Source organism: Taeniopygia guttata, chromosome 4, assembly GCF_048771995.1.
Source record: "Taeniopygia guttata chromosome 4, bTaeGut7.mat, whole genome shotgun sequence".
Taxonomy (NCBI): Eukaryota; Metazoa; Chordata; class Aves; order Passeriformes; family Estrildidae; genus Taeniopygia; species Taeniopygia guttata.
Genome location: NC_133028.1, coordinates 1,504,260 through 1,522,698, shown reverse-complemented (window position 1 = coordinate 1,522,698; position 18,439 = coordinate 1,504,260). Strand labels below are relative to the sequence as shown.

At 52.8% G+C, this 18,439-nt stretch overlaps 1 protein-coding gene across 10 annotated transcripts in view; it reads left to right on the top strand.

The window, feature by feature from the left end:
- Positions 1-18,439, top strand: part of DYSF (dysferlin) — a 71,800-nt gene that overhangs the window by 10,315 nt on the left and 43,046 nt on the right. For 6 of the 10 annotated variants that reach the window (XM_072927824.1, XM_072927826.1, XM_072927825.1 and 3 more), the window contains exons 12-32: positions 150-276; positions 546-649; positions 1,943-2,011; positions 2,089-2,132; positions 2,235-2,317; positions 3,917-3,958; positions 4,668-4,783; positions 5,093-5,206; positions 6,569-6,746; positions 7,364-7,488; positions 8,271-8,377; positions 10,444-10,636; positions 11,325-11,480; positions 12,162-12,293; positions 12,601-12,767; positions 13,059-13,173; positions 13,264-13,369; positions 13,898-14,040; positions 15,416-15,589; positions 16,235-16,328; positions 16,569-16,646. In XM_072927824.1, coding sequence (XP_072783925.1) covers positions 150-276; positions 546-649; positions 1,943-2,011; positions 2,089-2,132; positions 2,235-2,317; positions 3,917-3,958; positions 4,668-4,783; positions 5,093-5,206; positions 6,569-6,746; positions 7,364-7,488; positions 8,271-8,377; positions 10,444-10,636; positions 11,325-11,480; positions 12,162-12,293; positions 12,601-12,767; positions 13,059-13,173; positions 13,264-13,369; positions 13,898-14,040; positions 15,416-15,589; positions 16,235-16,328; positions 16,569-16,646 — 2,467 coding nt within the window. The remainder of the gene's footprint in view (positions 1-149; positions 277-545; positions 650-1,942; positions 2,012-2,088; positions 2,133-2,234; positions 2,318-3,916; positions 3,959-4,667; positions 4,784-5,092; positions 5,207-6,568; positions 6,747-7,363; positions 7,489-8,270; positions 8,378-10,443; positions 10,637-11,324; positions 11,481-12,161; positions 12,294-12,600; positions 12,768-13,058; positions 13,174-13,263; positions 13,370-13,897; positions 14,041-15,415; positions 15,590-16,234; positions 16,329-16,568; positions 16,647-18,439) is intronic. The other 4 variants (XM_072927828.1, XM_072927827.1, XM_072927832.1 and 1 more) reach the window with 1 other exon arrangement.

The following is an 18,439-nucleotide window of genomic DNA, read 5'->3' as shown; positions in this document are numbered from 1 at the left end:
CCTCCCACTATCCCAGGTGGCTCCAAGCTCCATCCAACCTCACCTTGGACACTCCCAGGGGTGGCAAATCCACCCAGCCTGTGTCTTTTGGGATTTTCCTGCTCATTCCTGAATCCTGGGTGACTTTTCCCGTTGTCCTCTTCCCACAGCTGGAGAAGAAGGAGGTGGCCGAGGACAAGGAGGACATCGAGGCCAATCTGCTGCGCCCCACTGGGGTCACCCTCAGGGGGGCCCAGTTCTGCCTCAAGATCTTCAAAGCCGAGGATTTGCCCCAGAGTAGGTTTTCCCTTCAGATCCCTCGGAATCGCGACGTTCCGGGCAGGAATTAGGGCCCGGAGAAGGGAGTGATCCATATGGTAATCCAAGGATATTGGGCAGTTTTATGGAAGAGGAGATTCTTACTGGTCCAAACTGGTTTTATCCCCCTGTTTTTCCCACCTGGAGAGTGTCTCCTCCATGGGAATGCTCGTCCCTCTGGTGGGACAGCTGGGACCCTCTGGATGCTGCGGAATTCCATGGATTTTGGCATCTCCCTCTTTTCCCAGTGGATGACGCCGTCATGGACAACGTCCGGCAGATCTTCGGCTTCGAGAGCAACAAGAAGAACCTGGTGGATCCCTTCGTGGAAGTCAGCTTTGCCGGGAAAACGGTCAGCGGAGTGGGATGCTCTGGGATCCCGGGAATGGCAGCGGGATTGGGATGGCAGTGGGTTGTTCCTGGGGTTGGGATAACAGCGGGATGATCCTGGGACTGGGAATGGCAGAGGGAGGATTTTGGGATTGGGAATGGCAGCGGGATAACCTCTCATGGTCCTCAGGGTTGGGATGGCAGTGGGACATTCCCACCCAGGTCTGTGGGATTGGGATGGCAGCAGGATGTGCTTGGCATTGGGATTTCAGTGGGATGTCCTTGGGGTTGGAATGGCAGTGGGACATTCCCTCCCAGGTCTTTGGGACTGGGATTTCAGTGGGATGTCCTTGGGGTTGGGATGACAGTGGGACATTCCCTCCCAGGTCTTTGGGATTGGGATTTCAGTGGGATGTCCTTGGGGTTGGGATGGCAGCAGGACAAACCCCAGGAATTTGGGGCTGGGATGGCAGTGGGACATTCCCACCCAGGTCTGTGGGATTGGGATGGCAGCAGGATGTCCTTGGCATTGGGATTTCAGTGGGATGTCCTTGGGGTTGGGATGGCAGTGGGACATTCCCTCCCAGATTTTTGGTATTGGGACATTTCCACTGGATCCCTGGGATTGGGATTTCAGCGGGATGTCCTTGGAGCGCAATGGCAGTGGGACAGTCCTTTGGAATTTGGGGTTGGGATGGCAGTGGGACGTTCCCTCCCAGGTCTTGGAATGGGGAAATTTTCTTCTGGAATGGGGCAAATGTGATCCTGTGGGTCCCAAGGTGGGAAGATCCCTTGGGAAATCCGAAACATCCTCTGCCTCCTGCACCAGGGGGTTTAAGAACCCCCTGGAATGGGGGATGGATTTTAGGGAATCTGAGGCTGGACTTTGTGGAACCTGAGCCTGGATTTGGGGAAATCTGAGTCTCAACTTTAGGGAATCTGAGGCAGAATTTTAGTGACCCTAAGGCTGGATTTTAGGGAACTTGAAGCCAGGTTTTGAGGAGACTGATTTCAGGATTTCAGGAACCTGAAGCTGGATTTGGGGGAATGTAAACCTCAACTTTTGGCAATCTAAGGCTAAATTTTGGGGAGACTGAGGCTGGATTTTAAGGAATCTGAAGTTGGATTTGGGGAAAACCTGAGCCTCGACCTTCAGAAATCTGAGGCCGGGTTTTAGTGAATCTGAGGCCAGATTTTAGGGAAGCTGAAGCCGGATTTTGGGAAATCTGAGTCTTCCCAACTCCATGAACTGGGCCAGCAGCCGCTTTCCTGGGATGACCCCAACTTTTCCCCTCTTCCCATCCCTCCCTTCCAGCTCTACTCCCGGATCCTGGAGAAGAACGCCAACCCCCAGTGGAACCAGTGCCTGACGCTGCCGGCCATGGTGAGCACTGGTGTCCCCAAAGTCCCCTCCCGGTGTCCCCAGCACCACTCACCCTCTTCCCGTATCCCTTTTCCCAGTTCCCTTCCATGTGCGAGCGGATGAGGATCCGTGTGACCGACTGGTGAGCGGGAAAGGGCATTCCCAGTGCCCGGAGCGGCGGGATGGGCATAGGGACATCCCTTCCCCCCACCATGGTCCCCAAAGTGACGATGTCACCTCACAGGGACCGTCTGACGCACAATGACGTCATCGGCACCGCTTTCCTCGGAATGTCCAAGATTTCGGCCCCCGGCGGGGAGCTGGAGGGTAAGGGCGGGAAGCAGGCCGGGATTTGGGATGCATGGCCTTGGAGGAGCTGCATGGCGTGGCTGGAGGTTGGTGGTAGCTCTGAGGAGGTCACAACTGTCACCGTCCCCGCCTGGGGACACGGGATGGGTTCCGGCGGTCACTCCGAGCTCTGCTCTATTTCTGGATGGATCCAACCTCTCTGTATTTAGGATTTGGTGGATTCTTGGGAATGGGGGGAGGAAGCTGCAGGTCCATGGCATGGCTGGAATTTGGTGGTGGCTTTGGGGATGGCACAGCTGTCACCACTGCCACCTGGGGATGTGCGATGGGGTCCTGGGGTTACTCTGAGCTGTCCCCCATTTCCAGATGGATCCAACCCCTCTGGATTCTTGGGATTTGGTGGATTCTTGGGAATGGGGCTATGGAGGAGCTGCATGGCATGGCTGGAGGTTGGTGGTGGCTTTGGGGATGTCACAGCTGTCCCCACCTGGGGATGTGCAATGGCGTCCACTCACCCCAAGCTGTGCCCCATTTCTGGATGGATCCACCTTTTCTGGATTCTTAGGATTCTTGGGATTTGATGGATTCTTGGGAATGGGGTATGGAGGCTGCAGGTCCGTGGGTGCTGGAGGTTGGTGAAACGTGGTGCTGGTGTCACCGCTGCTGGCAGCCATGTCCCCCCCAAGGTGACATTTAGGGGTTGTCACAGGGTGGGAATTCCCATCCGGCCTGTGCTGTTCCAAATCCCGGGAATTTTCTGAGGGTAAGGACCCACAGGCATGGCAATGTTCAGCCGGGTGTCACTGTCACTGGTGCCAAGTGGGAAGGCGGGAATCTGGGACACAGATTTGGAGCTGCTGAGGGCTTGGAGCTTCCATCTGCATGAGCTTTTCCTGCTGCCAGTGCTTCCATGGAATCCGTGATCCCAGCGTGAATTCCGCACTTGGCTTTGTGACCTCCCCATGAGCTGTAGGGACACGGGGTGGCCACGTTGGAAAAAGCTTGGAGCACACTGGAATAACGGGATGTGTCCCTGCCCATGGAATGGGATGAGCTTTAAGGTCCTTCCAAGCCATTCCATGATTCCATGGATCAGGGCACGATCCAGAGGCTCCACCCGTGTCCCACCCCTGGCGCTGTCCAGTCCCCTCTTCCCAATCCCAACACAAATCCTGGGATGGGCTGGAGAGAGACAGAGAGGGAGGATGGGAGTGTTGAGATCCAGGATTGGCATCTCCCTTCCCACCGCTGGCATCTGCTTGATCCTGAGGAAATGCCTGGGAATGCAACTCAGGGATGCTCCAATCCTGCTCCACCCCAATCCCACAGCCTCTGGAACTATCCAAGGCCAGGCTGGACAAGGCTCAGAATGACCTGGGATAGTGGGAAGTGTCCGTGGATGAACCTGGATGGGCTTTAAGGTCCCTTTCCCACCCCAACCATTCCATGATTCCTTGATTCCATAATTCCATGATTCCATGAAAAACCTCTCCCTTTCTCTCTCTGTCTCTCCACACCAAAACCTGTGGGAATCTCCGCCCTCATTCCCATCTCCATCCCTTTTCCACGCTCCTCTTCCAACCTTTCCCAACCTCTCTCCCTCTCTTTGTGCCTCAGATGAGTTTCCTGCTCCTGTGAAGCCTCTGAAACCCTCGGATCGTACGTTCCCAGTAACATCCCAGTTTTCCGGCGCCTCCCGGGACTGGTTTTACTGGTTCCGCTCTCTGGACTGGGGGAGGATCAGCAGGGATGAGTTGGGCACCTTGGGACAAGGGAATGGCTCCGGTTTGGCCCTTTGGGGATTCCCGGGATGCTGTCGTGTCGGGAATATGGAGCCAGCCAAGTGCACGGAGCTCAGGGCAGGATTCCTTCTCAAAATTCCATAAAAATGAGTGGTTCTCCTCATGGAATCACAGGATTGGAAAATCCCTCTGATCCATTGGCTGCCAAGGCCACCCCATATCTGTGTCCCCAAGTGCCACATCCACAGGGATGTTCAATCCCTCCAGGGATGGGGACAGGCCTTTACCTGGAAGGAATTTTCCCAAAAATCCAACCTAAACCTCCCTTGGCACATCCCGAGGCTCTTTCCTCTCTCCTGTTGCTCTTACTCTTGTCTGACCCCTTTCTGACCTCACCCTTTTCCATGGGGACTTTTCCTGGGATTGGGAATTCCCAGGATTCAGCGCCAAGCCCTCTGTATCTTTCTCCTGCTCCAAGGTGAGGTTGTGGGATTCAAAAGGGGTGGAAATTCCAGGATTTTGGTGGCCTCCAGCTTTGTGATCCCTGTGATCCTACAGCTCGAGCGTGACACATTCCCAAGGTGCCTCCAGGAATCCCTAATCCCTCTTTTCCCTGCCATTCCCAGTGGATGACGGGCTGGGATTCCTTCCGACCTTTGGACCCTGCTACATCAACCTGTATGGCAGCCCCCGGGAATTCACCGGATTTCCCGATCCCTACGAGACGCTCAATTTGGGAAAGGTGACATCGGCTGTTTCCCGGCACATCCCAAAATAACCTCTGGCTCCTCTTTTCCCAAAAAAAAAAAAGCTGCTTCTAACCCAACCTGGCTTTGTCATCAGGAGCCTGTGCTGTGTTTCCCACTCCTGGTTATTCCTGCTAACGCCTCCTGATCCCGCTCTGCTCCCAAAATTCCGCCTTGGAAGCGCCGGCTGGAATTCTTTGCCTGATCCCGCTGCTCCGCGATGAAGCTCCTTGGAAGCAAAGGCAGAGCTTGGCCTTTTGAAGGGAATTCTGGGATCCTGACTCCTGTTCCTGGTCTATCCCAAGGGCGAGGGGGTCGCATATCGGGGCCGGATCCTGGTGGAGCTGGAGACCAAACTGGTGGAGCACATGGAGCAGAAGGTGGAGGAGATTCCTGCCGATGACATCCTGAGGGTGGAGGTATCGGAATTTCTGGAAAATCTCTGGGATTGGCATGTGGGACACTATGGAAGGGATGTTGGCCATGGGTGGCAGTTGTCCCATGGTCTGTGAGCTCCTGGAGGGGTCTCCTGCTGGATTTCCATCCCAAAGTGTCCAGGTTGGTCCATCTGAGCTTGTCCAGGTGAGCAGGAATTGTGGGATCATGGAATAATTTGGGAGGGAATGGACCGTGAAGCTGATCCTGTTCCATGGGCAGGGACAACTTCCCTGATTCCAGGTGGATCCAAGCCCCAGTGTCCAGCCTGGCCTTGGGCACTGCCAGGGATCCAGGGGCAGCCACAGCAAATCTGGGAATTCCAGCCCAGCCAGGAATTCCTTGCCAAGATCCCAGCCCAATCTCCCCTTTCCCAGTGGGAGCCATTCCCTGGCTCCTGTCCCTCTGTCCCTTGTCCCCAGTCCCTCTCCAGCTCTCCTGGAGCCCCCTCAGGCCCTGCCAGGGGTTCCAAGGTCTCCCATTACATTGTGGGAGATTCCTCTTCATCCTGACTCTCTCAGATTTCCTCCTGTGGCTCCTTTTCCATGAGAAGTTGCATCCTCCTCTTCCATCTGATTTTCTTGAAATTCTCCCAAAATTCCCGTGCTGCAAAGTTTATTACTCCCCCTGCAAGAAAATTCCCATCCTGGGATCACTGAGGTTGGAAAATCCTTCCAGGATCATCAAGTCCAATCTGTGCCCGATCCCCACCTTGGCACTGAGTGCCACATCCAGGAATTCCTTGGACACCTCCAAAGCTCCCTGGGCACTCCCAAGGCCTGACCACCCTTTCCATAGGGAAATTCCTGCTGATGTCCAACCTGGGCATCTCCTGGGACAACCTGAGACAATTCCCTCTTCTCCTGTTGTTCCCTGGGATCAGATCCCAGCTCCCACCTGGTTCCAACCTTTCAGGCAATTGTGCAGAGCCAAAAGGTCCCTCTGGATCCTCCTTTTCTCTGGAATAAGCCCCTTTCCCAACTCCCTCAGCTTTTCCTATATCTCCAATCCCTTCCCAACTCCCTCAGCTTTCCATGGATCTCCAACCCCTTCTCAATTCCCTCAGCTTTTCCTGGTTTTCCGCCCCTTCCTAACTCCCTCAGCTTTTCCTGGATCTCCAACCCCTTCCCAATTCCCTCAGCTTTTCCTGGTTTTCCACCCCTTCCTAACTCCCTCAGCTTTTCCTGGTTTTCCGCCCCTTCCTAACTCCCTCAACTTTTCTTGATTCTCCAGAGCCTTTCCAGCTTCCTCAGCCTCTCAGAATTTACCCTCCAGCCTCTTCCAGCTCCACCTCACGGAGATCATTGGCAGCATCTCCTCACATCCGATTCCCGTTCCTATTCCAGAAATACCTGCGCCGACGGAAATATTCCCTCTTTGCCGCCTTCTACTCGGCCACGATGCTTCAGGGCGTGGACGGGGCCATCCAGTTCGAGGTCAGCATCGGGAATTACGGCAACAAGTTCGACACCACCTGCCTGCCCCTGGCCTCCACCACCCAGTACAGCCGGGCCGTCTTCGATGGTGAGCATTGATTCCGTCCTTTGGGATGATCCAAACCCAGCTGGTGGGAGAGAACCCTGGAATTATGGAATGGTTTGGGATGGAAGGGGTCTTAAATCCCATCCTGTTCCAGCTCAGGGACAAATTCCACTATCCCAGGTGGATCCAAGCACAATGTCCAACCTGGCCTTGGACGCTTCCGGGGATCCAGGGGAAGGCAGAGGTTGTGTCCAGGTGATCCTGCTGAAGGTGTCCCTGCTTGGACCAGACAACTCCAGAGGGTTTTCCTGCCTCAGCCGTGGGGAATTTTTATCTGGGAAGGAGTAGGGAAGCCAGGACTTCTCTTGTCCCCATTAGGTGGTTTTTGGGAGCACCTTTCCCTGCCTTTCCCTGGCTTCCAGCTCATCCCACCAGGAATACTGGGCTGGTTTCTGGCCTCGCTGCCAGAGCCATGGAGTTAGATCCTGTTCAATCCTGGTGGGATCTCAAGGATTTGGGGAACACCATTCCCCTCTTTCTCCCAAACGCCTTCCAAGGGGAATTCCCATCCCAGTCATGCTCTTCCCCCTTCATCCCCGCTGCCGAGGGGTGGATCCCGTTGTCCCAACATCCCGAGGTGACGCCGTGCTGTCCCCCAGGCTGTCACTACTATTACCTGCCCTGGGGGAACGTGAAGCCGGTGGTGGTGCTGTCCTCCTACTGGGAGGACATCGGCCACCGCATGGACGCCCAGAACCTCCTGCTCTACGGAGCCGAGCGGCTGGTGAGTGACCGGGGACATCCCTGGGGACACCAGGAGGAGAGAGAGGTCACCAGGAGTGTCTGGTGACACAGCCATGTATCCCCTGGATAAGGAACTTCATGGAATCATGGAATGGTTTGGGTGGGAAGGGAACTTAAATTCCACCCAGTTCCACCCCATCCATGGGCAGGGACACCTCCCACTGTTCCAGGTGGATCCAAGCCCAATGTCCAACCTGGCCTTGGACATTCCCAGGGATCCAGGGGCAGCCACAGCAAATCTGGGAATTCCAGCCCAGCCCCTCCCCACCCTCCCAGCCAGGAATTCCTTGCCAAGATCCCAGCCCAAGCTCCCCTTTCCCAGTGGGAGCCATTCCCTGGCTCCTGTCCCTCTGTCCCTTGTCCCCAGTCCCTCTCCAGCTCTCCTGGAGCCCCTTCAGGGACTCTGAGCATTCCCTGGATTTTTCCCTTCTCCAGAGGAACATTCCCAGCTCTCCCAGAGCATTCATTCCATCCTGGAGTGTTTTGGGTTTGGAGAAACCCTAAATCCCATCCCATTCCATGTTCAGGGACACCTTCCATGATCCCAGGTTGCTCCAAGCCCTGTCCAACCTGGAGACAATTCCAGCCATCCAGGGGCTGTCCTTTAGCTCCTCTGAGTTGCAGATTTCTGGTGGGACCCAGAGTGGAATCTCTGATCCCTGGGAATTTTGGGAATTTCCCCAGCCTCTTGCTGGGAATATCCTGGAAGCAGGAAGGGATTCCAGGCGATTCCTCAGCTCCTGATCCCCGCTTTTCCTGCAGGAAGCAAACCTGGAGAAGGTCCATGTGGCTCTGAAATCCAACCGCTCTCCGATGGAGCTGGAGGCTTTGGGATCCCAGCTGCTCGATGACATCATCGCCGACTGCAGGTGCTTCGGGAATTCGGGATGGGAAACCTTTCCTGATGTTTCTTCTTTGTCTTGGAAGGAACCACAGCCTCTGTTCCTCTTCTCCTTTCTTTTCCCCCTTTTCCCCCCTTTCCCCTCTGCTTTTTCCCCCCTTTTTCCCCTCTTTTCCCTCTTTTCCCTCCTTTTCCCTCTCTTTTCCAATTTTTCCTCTTTTTTTCCCTCTTTTCCACTTCCCCCCCTTTTCCCCTCCTATCCTTTTTTTTCCTTTCCTCTTTCATTCTCACATTTTTTCTTTTTTTCTCTTTTCTCTCCCTTCTTTCCCTCTTCATCCTTTCCCCCTTTTCCTCCCTTTTTCCACTTTCCTTTTATTCACTTTTTCACTTTATTTCAGCTTTTCCTTTCCCCCTTATTAATTTTTCCCCCTCCTCCCTTTCTCCTTTTTTGCTTTCTTTTTCCTTTTCCCCCTTACCCCTTTTTCTATATTTTTATTTTCCCTCTTTTTTCTTCTTTTTCTCCCTTTTTCTTCCTTTTCACCTTTTTTTCATTTTCCCCATTTTCCCTCCTTTTCTACTACTCCCCTTTCATTTTTTTCCCCCCATTTTTCTGTTTTCCCCTTTTTCCTTTTCCCTCCTTTCCCTCCTTTTTCCTTATTTCCCCTTTTTTTCCATTTCTCCCAATTTCTCCCTTGTTTCTCTTTTTCCTGTTTTTTTCCCTTTTTTTTTGTCTTTCCCCTTTTATTCCCTTCCCCCTTTTTTCCTCTTTTTGCCTTTTCTCCCCCTTTTTATTTTTTCCCTTTTTTCCTTCCCCTCCCTTTTTAATCCTCACTTTCTTTTTTTCCTTACTTCTTTCCCCTCTCCCTTTTTTCCCCTTTTCCCCTCTTTTCCCACCTTTGCACTGCTCATTCCCCCTGACTCCAAATCCTTATCCCTGGAAGTGTCCAGGGCTTGGCTGGATGGAGTTTGGAGCAACCTGGGATAGTGGAAAATCCCAAACCATTCCATAATTCCATAATTCCATATTCTCCCTATTTACCTGCAATAAAAAATGAGATTTACAGAGGTTCCTGAGGTGGGAATGTCACATCCTTAAAACCTCCTTCCAAACCTCTCCTTGGCCTAAAAATAAATTTATCTTTCGCTCCATCTATTTTTTCCGGAGGAAATCCTGATTTGTGGCTCGGGAGCTGGGAGCAGGAAGTTCATTTATAGCAGCGGATCCATAAATCCTTGAATTTTACAGGAAAACCTCCCAGTTTGGCACCTGATCCATTTTTCCAGGAACTTTGATAATGGATATTAAAATGTGGGCGTGGCTCATTCCCATCCTGATTCCAGGGGGAATTCTGGCTGTGGTTGGAAGCTCTGTTGCTCTTTCTGTTCCCAAATACCTTTGGTGTTTTCTCAATTCCTTGGAAATTTGCTGAAATTGTGGAAAAATTATTTTAAAAAGCTGGAAAAGCTCACAAGAAGCTGGATGAGCTGTTGGGGGTGGATTTGGGATAGGTTAATGATAATTAATGATGATTAGTGGCCATTAATGACCTGTAATGACCATTAATCACCATTAATCACCATTAATGATGACTGGTGACCTTTAATTAAAATTAGTGACTATTAATGACCTTTAATGACCATTAATGAACAATTCATGATGATTGGAGACCATTAATAACCATTAATGGCAATTAGTGACCCCTTAATGACCTTTACTGCTCATTAATAACTGTTAATGATGATTGATGACCATTAATGTTCGTTAATGATCAGTAACAACCATTAACGACCATTGATGATGATTGGTGACCAATAATGACAATTAGCGACCACTAATGACCATTAATGACCATTGATGATGATTGGTGACCATTAATGACCATTAATGACCATTAATGACAATTAGTGACCACTAAAGACCATTGATCACCATGGATGTATATTGGTGACCATTAGTGATCACTAATGGCCATTAATCTCCATTAATGACCATTAATCACCATTAATGATCATCAGTGACAATTAACAACTCTTAATGACCTTCAAGGTCCATCCCGATCCACCCCAATCCCTGATTCCTGCCTATCCCTGCAGCCTGAAGCTTCCCGATGTCCTGGGGACGGCATCCAGCACCCACCTGGATCAGAACCTGTTCCGCTTCCGGAGCACCCACCTGGAGCAGATCCTGAAGGTGGCCCTGAGGCTCAAGCACGACAATTCCGGCCTTTCCCAAATCCTGGATCAGGCGGAGGATTGGCTGTGCCGGCTCCGGGCCATGGCGGAGGAGGTGACTCTTCCTGGTTTTCCCGTCGTTGTTTTGGTGGGAAGCAGGGGTGTTGTTCCATCCTGGCTCCCAAATCCATGGATTTTCCCATGGCGCCAGGTTTGGCTCCGATGGTTGAGGTTGGTCTCGCTCATGGGTGGGTTGAGGTCAGTTCATGGATAGGGAGCAGCCCTGGGAGAAGGACTTGGAATGTTGGTGGGTGGGAAGCTCCACGTGCTCCGGGCTAATTCCACAGCAGGAAAAATGGGAATTCTGCCCCTCTGCCATGGAGCCAGGCTGGGAGAGCTGGGAATGTTCCCCTGGAGGAGGGAAAAATCCAGGGAATGCTCAGAGTCCCTGGAGGGGCTCCAGGAGAGCTGGAGAGGGACTGGGGACAAGGGACAGAGGGACAGGAGCCAGGGAATGGCTCCCACTGGGAAAGGGGAGCTTGGGCTGGGATCTTGGCAAGGAATTCCTGGCTGGGCTGGAATTCCCAGATTTGCTGTGGCTGCCCCTGGATCCCTGGCAGTGCCCAAGGCCAGGTTGGATGGACTTGGGTCCACCTGGGATAGGGGAAGTTGTCCCTGCCCATGGAACTGGGATGAGCTTTAAGATGCCTCCCAACCCAACCCAGTCCATGATTTCACAATCCCGTTCTGGGCTGTGCTGGTGGATCCTTCCTAAAGGTATCCTATGGATTTATGTTTTCCAGCCCCAGAACAGCCTCCCGGACATCATCATCTGGATGCTCCAGGGGGACAAGCGAGTGGCCTTCGCCCGCATCCCGGCCCACCAGGTCCTCTATTCCCGGAACATCTCCAACTGCTGCGGCCGGAACTGTGGGAAGCTCCAGACCATCTTCCTCAAGGTACTTTTGGAAGCACGTCCAGGTGGAATCTTGATTTTCCAAACAGTTTTCCCACTAAAAAGAATTAAAAAGATGGAAAATCCAGCAGGGAAAGCTCAAATCCCAACACAACGTTCAGCTCTGGCTTCATGGAATTGTGGAAAATTTTGTGTTGGGAGAGACCTTAAATATTAGACCTTGTCTGTGTTCCTGTCCCTGTCCTTGTCCTTGACTTTGTCCATGTCCCTGTCCTTGTCCTTTTCCTTGGATTTGTCCCTAACCCTGTCCTTGTCCCTATCCATGACCCTGACCTTTTTCCATGTCCTTTTCCCTATCCCTGTCCATGTTCTTGTCCCTGTCTCTGACCTTTCCATTGCCTTGTCCTTGTCCCTGGTCCTATTCCTGATCATGTCCCTGATCCTGTCCCTGATCCTATCCCTGATCCTGTCCAGGACCACTGGAATTCTGAAGTTCCTCAAGGTCACCTGGGGTCACATTTTAGGGATGTCGATGGTGCCATTGGGATGATCCTGAAGGTCTTTTCCAACCTCAATTCCATGATCCCAAAGCCCTCCACCCATTCCTGACGTTATCCCATGACTGCTCCATGTCCCATCTTTCCCATCCAGGGATCCTCATTCCCACCCTTCCAGCCTCCCAGAATTCCCGTTAATCCCTTCCCGGGGATCTTTTCCTTGGCAGTATCCGCAGGAGGAGGTGATGGGGCCGCGGATCCCGGCGCAGATCCGGGTGCGCCTCTGGTTTGGATTGGCTGTGGATGAAAAGGAATTCAACCAATTCGCTGAGGGAAAACTCTCCGTCTTCGCCGAAACCGTGAGCATTCCCAAGGGATCCCCATCCCGGTGGGAAAAGGGGTGGGCTGGACCTAAAACCTCATCATTCCCTAAAAACTGTGGGAAGGAGGAGCTGTTTCCACCAGCTCAGCCTGGAATGCTGAGGGGAAAGTTGGGAATGAGCCATAGATGTCCCTCACAACGGGAAAATTGGGATGCCGTGGAACGGGTTGGACTTTTCCCAGGAAGTCTGTCCCTCTGCAGGGATTATTCACAGGATTCTATGGGGTCATTCATGGGATTCTGTTATTCCGACCCCAAATCCAGATTTTTTTTTGCTTTCCCAGTACGAGAACCAGACCAAGCTGGCACTGGTGGGGAACTGGGGCACCACCGGCCTCACTTATCCCAAATATTCTGATGTCACCGGCCGGATCAAACTTCCCAAGGACAGCTTCCGGCCTTCTGCGGGATGGACCTGGGCCGGGGATTGGTTCATCTGCCCAGAAAAGACGTGAGTGGGGCTTTTCCACCAGGAATTCCCAGAAATCCCAAAATCTGATGGCAAAATCTGGGATGCCTCCGTGTTTCCTTGTCTGTGCCCACAGATGTGATTCCCGCTTATCCAAATCTTGGGATGTTTCCAAAACTGAGGACCTTTGGGGTGGGATTTTCATCCTGGTTTGGGTTTTTCCCGAGGAGGAACTTTCCTTGGAAGGGTGGGAGAAGTTTGGGAACGCTGTGGATGGCACAGGAGGAAGGTGGGATGGAGAATCCCTGATTTTTGGGTATTCCCGGGATTCAGGTTGCTGCACGATGTGGACGCCGGACACCTGAGCTTCGTGGAGGAGGTGTTTGAGAACCAGGTCCGGCTTCCCGGAGGGCAGTGGATCCACATGACCGACTCCTACACGGATGTGGTGAGGGAAAACTGGGAATTCTGGGAGCCGGGCTGGAATCCCAGGGAAATTTAGGGATCGGTTTGGGTGAGAATTCCCTGTGTCCCACAGAACGGGGAAAAGGTCCTGCCCAAGGATGAGATCGAGTGTCCTCCAGGCTGGAAGTGGGAAGATGTGGAATGGGACACGGATCTCAACAGGGCTGTGGATGAGAAAGGTACTAAAGACGGAATTTTGGGATCTGGGATTTCAAAATTTTGGGACCCTGGAGTTTTGGGATCTGGGATTTGGGAAGTTTTGGATTTCTTTCCATGGTCTGTGGATCAAAACATTCCCATGGCTGTGGGAACTGGATCAGGAGAAAGGATCAGGCTCTGGGGGATCCTTTGTCTCTGCCTGGAACTGTGGGATGGAAATTCCCAAAGGCAGTGCTGGGATAATTTGGGAAGATCCTGGTGGAAAAGAAACAGAAAACACCAGGCTGGAGAGTGATGGGATGGTCCTGGGGGCTGGAATGGCTGGAGGGAAGGAGGGAAGAGTCTCCAGGGTGGGATTTGGAGCCAAGGACACCACGGATCCATCCCTGGGCATTCCAGAGGGATGGATTGTGCCCTAAGGAAGGAAATCCAACTGGGATGTTTTGCTGGATTCAGCCACACCTTCACTGTTGGAAATTCCTGGTGGGAGCCAAGGTGGGAGGGGAGGCTCTTCTCCCACCTCCACCAGGTATTCCCTTCTTCCCAAGGCTGGGAATACGGGATCACGATCCCACCGGAGCGCAAGCCCAAGGCCTGGGTGCCGGCAGAGAAGATGTTCCACACCCACCGGCGCCGGCGCTGGGTGCGGCTCCGCCGGCGCGACCTGGAGCACATGGAAGCCATGAGAAAGGTGGGATTGGCTGGGAAAAGGTGCCACCGGATCGGGATGTGGCCCTGTCCCTCCAGGTGGATGCCTGGCTTTGGCAGGATCTGCTTTTCCTTGGAGGTTGAGGGGGGCTCATCCCGATTTCCACTGGAAAATGCATATTCCTAGGGGTGGAGAACATTCCGGAGGGATTGACTGGGATGAGGGGTGGGAAGTCCCCGAGTGTGGAAAGTGAGGGAGAGCCGATGTCCCCAGCCTGTCCCTATCCTGCTTCCCTCTAGATGGTGCCATTGGACCGGGAATGCCGCTTCCGCTCCTCGGTCCTCCCCGACACTTCCCAAGGCCATTTGTCTCCCTTCCCAGAAAATTTTCGGGATAACTGTAGCCACTTTCACCCCGTTTGCTGTGGGAGTCACCGGGAGAAAAACCTTCCAGGATTGGGGTGGATGATCCAGGGAGAAATTCCAGAGGCGGCAGAGCCATGGGAGGGGTCAGGATGATGGGAAAGGGAAAAGCGGGATGGGAAGTGGAGCTGCTGGAGCAGCCCAGCGATCCTGCTCCAAGTGGGATCCACGCCAGGGATTGGTGGATCCCATAGCAGCAGTGGTAATGGTTGGATTGGAAGAATCCAGATCCATCCTGGGAATTGTCCAAGGCTGCGTCAGACACTGGGGCTTGGATAAACCTGGGATAGCGGGAGCTGTCCTTGAACATGGATGGGGCGGAATGGGATGGGATTTAAGATCCCTTCCCATCCAAACTATTTTGGGATTCTGGAGCCCCTCTGCCATGGAGCCAGGCTGGGAGAGCTGGGGATGTTCCCCTGGAGACGGGAAAATCCAGGGAATGCTCAGAGTCCCTGGAGGGGCTCCAGGAGAGCTGGAGAGGGGCTGGGGACAAGGGACAGAGGGACAGGAGCCAGGGAATGGCTCCCACTGGGAAAGGGGAGCTTGGGCTGGGATCTTGGCAAGGAATTCCTGGCTGGAAGGGTGGGGAGGGGCTGGGCTGGAATTCCCAGATTTTCTGGGGCTGCCTCTGGATCCCTGGCAGTGCCCAAGGCCAGGTCAGACACTGGGCTTGGATCCACCTGGGACAGTGGGAGGTGTCCCTGGAAGTGGCTGGGCTTTAAAGTCCCTTCCATCCCAAACCATTCCATGATTCCATGACAATCTCCAGGGCCTTTCCCAACTGAAAGCAAATGACCTCAGAATCTTTCCCAACCTGAATATTCCTACGATTCTCCAAACATTTCCGTGACCCCATTCCATTATTCCAACCTGGATGAGACACAGGGAAAAGCTGAAGTGGAACAACCATATCCAACAACATCTTGCAAAACCTAAATCCAACTTTTGGGTCAATCCTGGAAAACCTGATCCCTGTGATCCCTGTCCGGCAGCACAAGCAGGAGGAGCTGGATGGGGATGGTTGGGAATACGCTTCCCTCTTTGGCTGGCGCTTCCACCTCCAGCAGCGCCGCTCCGACTCCTTCCGCCGGCGCCGCTGGAGACGCCGGATGGAGCCTCTGGAACGCACCGGCCCCGCTGCCGTCTTCGCCTTGGAAGGGGCTCTGGTAGGGAACAGCTTCTCCCATTCCCAAATTTCCACCTGGGAATATTATTGGTCACTCGTTATCTGCTTCCCGTTATCCCGTTATCCACCCTGTTTGTTCCCTGCTTTCCCTCTTAATTCCTGACTTTCTCCACACTCTGGATTTCCCAACCACCACTTTTCCAATGATTCCATGAGAGCCAAAGCAGCACAAAGCTCCCATTCTGTGTTTTTATGGAATTTTTTTCCACTCCTGTTTGGCTTTTCCCTCCGCTTTTTCCTTATTCTGTCTTTCCACCCAATCCAGAGTTGATCCCTTTGGAATAAAAGCGGCTCCGTGGCGTTTTCCATGAGATGCTCAGGGCATCCTGACTGCCTCTCACCCCCAGAGCTCTCGGCGGGATTTTTCCTGGTCCCTTTTCCCCACGAGATCTGCAAATGCGAATTCTCAGCCTTGGAAATCACTCCTTTTCCCGCAAATATTCCAAGGCCAATGGGGGATTAGGAGAACCTGGGAATCTCCAAGAGCTTTTCCAATCTAAATGTCAGGATTCTGGGGAATTCTGGACAGACTCCTCTTGGGCATCCCAGAGAATTCCATCCCAGTGGGGAATCCTGGCTCTGGAGTTGATCCCAACATCCCAACTTTCCATTGTTTTCCTTGCAGGGGGGAGTGACGGACGACAAGAGCGACGACGGAAAATCCGCATCCACCCTGAGTTTTGGAGTCAACAGGCCCACGATCTCCTGCATTTTTGACTGTAAGGATCCCAGGGGAGCAGGAAGGGCGTTTCCCATCCTTTTCCCGGAAAAAGATGGAAAAAAGCAAGGTGGAAAGAGGGTGGAGGGGAGGATGGTGCTTATGGGAACATCCACAGGCTTCAGGATCAGAGCTTGGGATATCCTGGGGGGGATTAAGCTGGGATTCCCTCAGATGGGAGACTGGCAATAATGGAATAACATCCCTGAGATATTTTCCATGTTTCCCGTTCTTCCGGCAGCCGGGAACAGATTCCACCTGCGCTGTTACCTGTACCAGGCGCGGGATCTCATGGCCATGGACAAGGACAGCTTCTCCGGTGAGTCTGGATCTACACTGGGATGGAATTCAGGGAACAGAGGAACCATCCATGGGCCAGGACATCTTCCCCTATCCCAGGTGGATCCAACCTGGCCTTGGGCACTGCCAGGGATCCAGGGGCAGCCACAGCAAATCTGGGAATTCCAGCCCAGCCAGGAATTCCTTGCCAAGATCCCAGCCCAATCTCCCCTTTCCCAGTGGGAGCCATTCCCTGGCTCCTGTCCCTCTGTCCCTTGTCCCCAGTCCCTCTCCAGCTCTCCTGGAGCCCTTTCAGGCTCTGGAATTGGCTCCAAGGAATCTCTGGAGCAATCCCTTCTTCAGGCTGTCCATGATGGAGCACAGGGAGAAACTTCCATGGGATGTGCCCAGGGAAAATTCCAGAGGGTGACAGGATTTAAACAGGACCCCAGCAGAGTCTGGCCCCTTCTTCTCCAGCATCCTCAGGAATTTCCTTGTTGGATTCAATCCAGTGGAAGGTTCCCAGTCCATGGGGTTGGATCTGGATGATCCCTAAGGTCCCTTCCATCCCAACACAGTCCGTGGTTCCATGATTCCATAATTCCTTAGCATCCTCCTTCTCCCAGCCGCACAGTGGACCAGCAGTCCCTGGGGTTTGGGATTTAGGGGAAAAATTTCCATGGAAAAAATGGAATCCAGGTGGAAAACAGGGGCTGGCCTTTGTGGAGGAGTTTTCCATGTCCTGCTGCTCCATCCTTTCCGAGAATAACTCCAGGGATTTCTGAAATTCCCAGGATTGTGCTGGTGTGGTTGGGACTTCCCATGCTGGGGTTTTTTAGGATAGGAAAGAAGTTGGAATAGGAGAAATCCTTTTATCCATGGGATTTCCATACTTGGATTGTTGGATGCAGGTGGAGCATCCCTCTGGAACGTGGTTGACAGGGGATGGAATGACGGGAATTATCCCAGCAGCTGAAAAATCCACATCCTCATCCCTGGAGGCTGGGCCATCCCAGCCAGGTATTCCCACTAATGCTTTGGAGCTGGAAAAGCAGGAAAAGGGAATGTCACCTCCTCTGGACCAGAGCTGGGATAATGTGGAATGTCCCAAATCCTGGGAAAAGAGTCCACTGGCGTGAGAGATCCAACATCCCTCCAGGGCTATCCCTGCCTGATTCCCATGAGAATTTACAAAGGGATTTGGGTGGGATTTCCCTCCAAATTCTGGGATTTAAACCCCACTTGGATCAACACATCCCAGGAATGATGGGAAACAGGGACAATCCCAAAACTGGGGAAGCAGCTGGACCATGATCCTGAGGGAATCCTGCTTCTCCCAGTAGTTGGAATAATGTGATTTTTTTGGGAATAAACACCCCCGAGCATCAAAAAAAAAAAAAAAAAAAAATCCCGCAGTGCCTGGTCCCACGTGGAATTCCCACAAAAAGCTCCTTGTCGGGATGAGGAGGTGGGAGCGAGGTGAGCTCATGGCCCGGGAGGGGAGTCCAGAATCGTTTTCCTTTGGAAAAATCCCGGCCAAGGACAACACGAGCAGCAACGTTCTACAATGTGGGATTGTGATTCCCGCTGCCGGGAATAAAGGAGTTCATTAAAGGGGCTCGGCAGTTGGAAAAATAAACATTCCCTGCTCCCAACAAAGGGGCTTTAGAGAGGCTTCCATGAAAAAAAAAAAAGGAGGAGAAGGGAGGGAAAAATGGAGGGGAAAAAAAATAGAAAAGGAAAAGCAGCTCCAAATCCAGGGGTTTTTGTTTATTGTAATGGATTTGGATGAGGAAAAGTGGGAAAAGCTCTTCCCACTTGGGAATGTCTGAG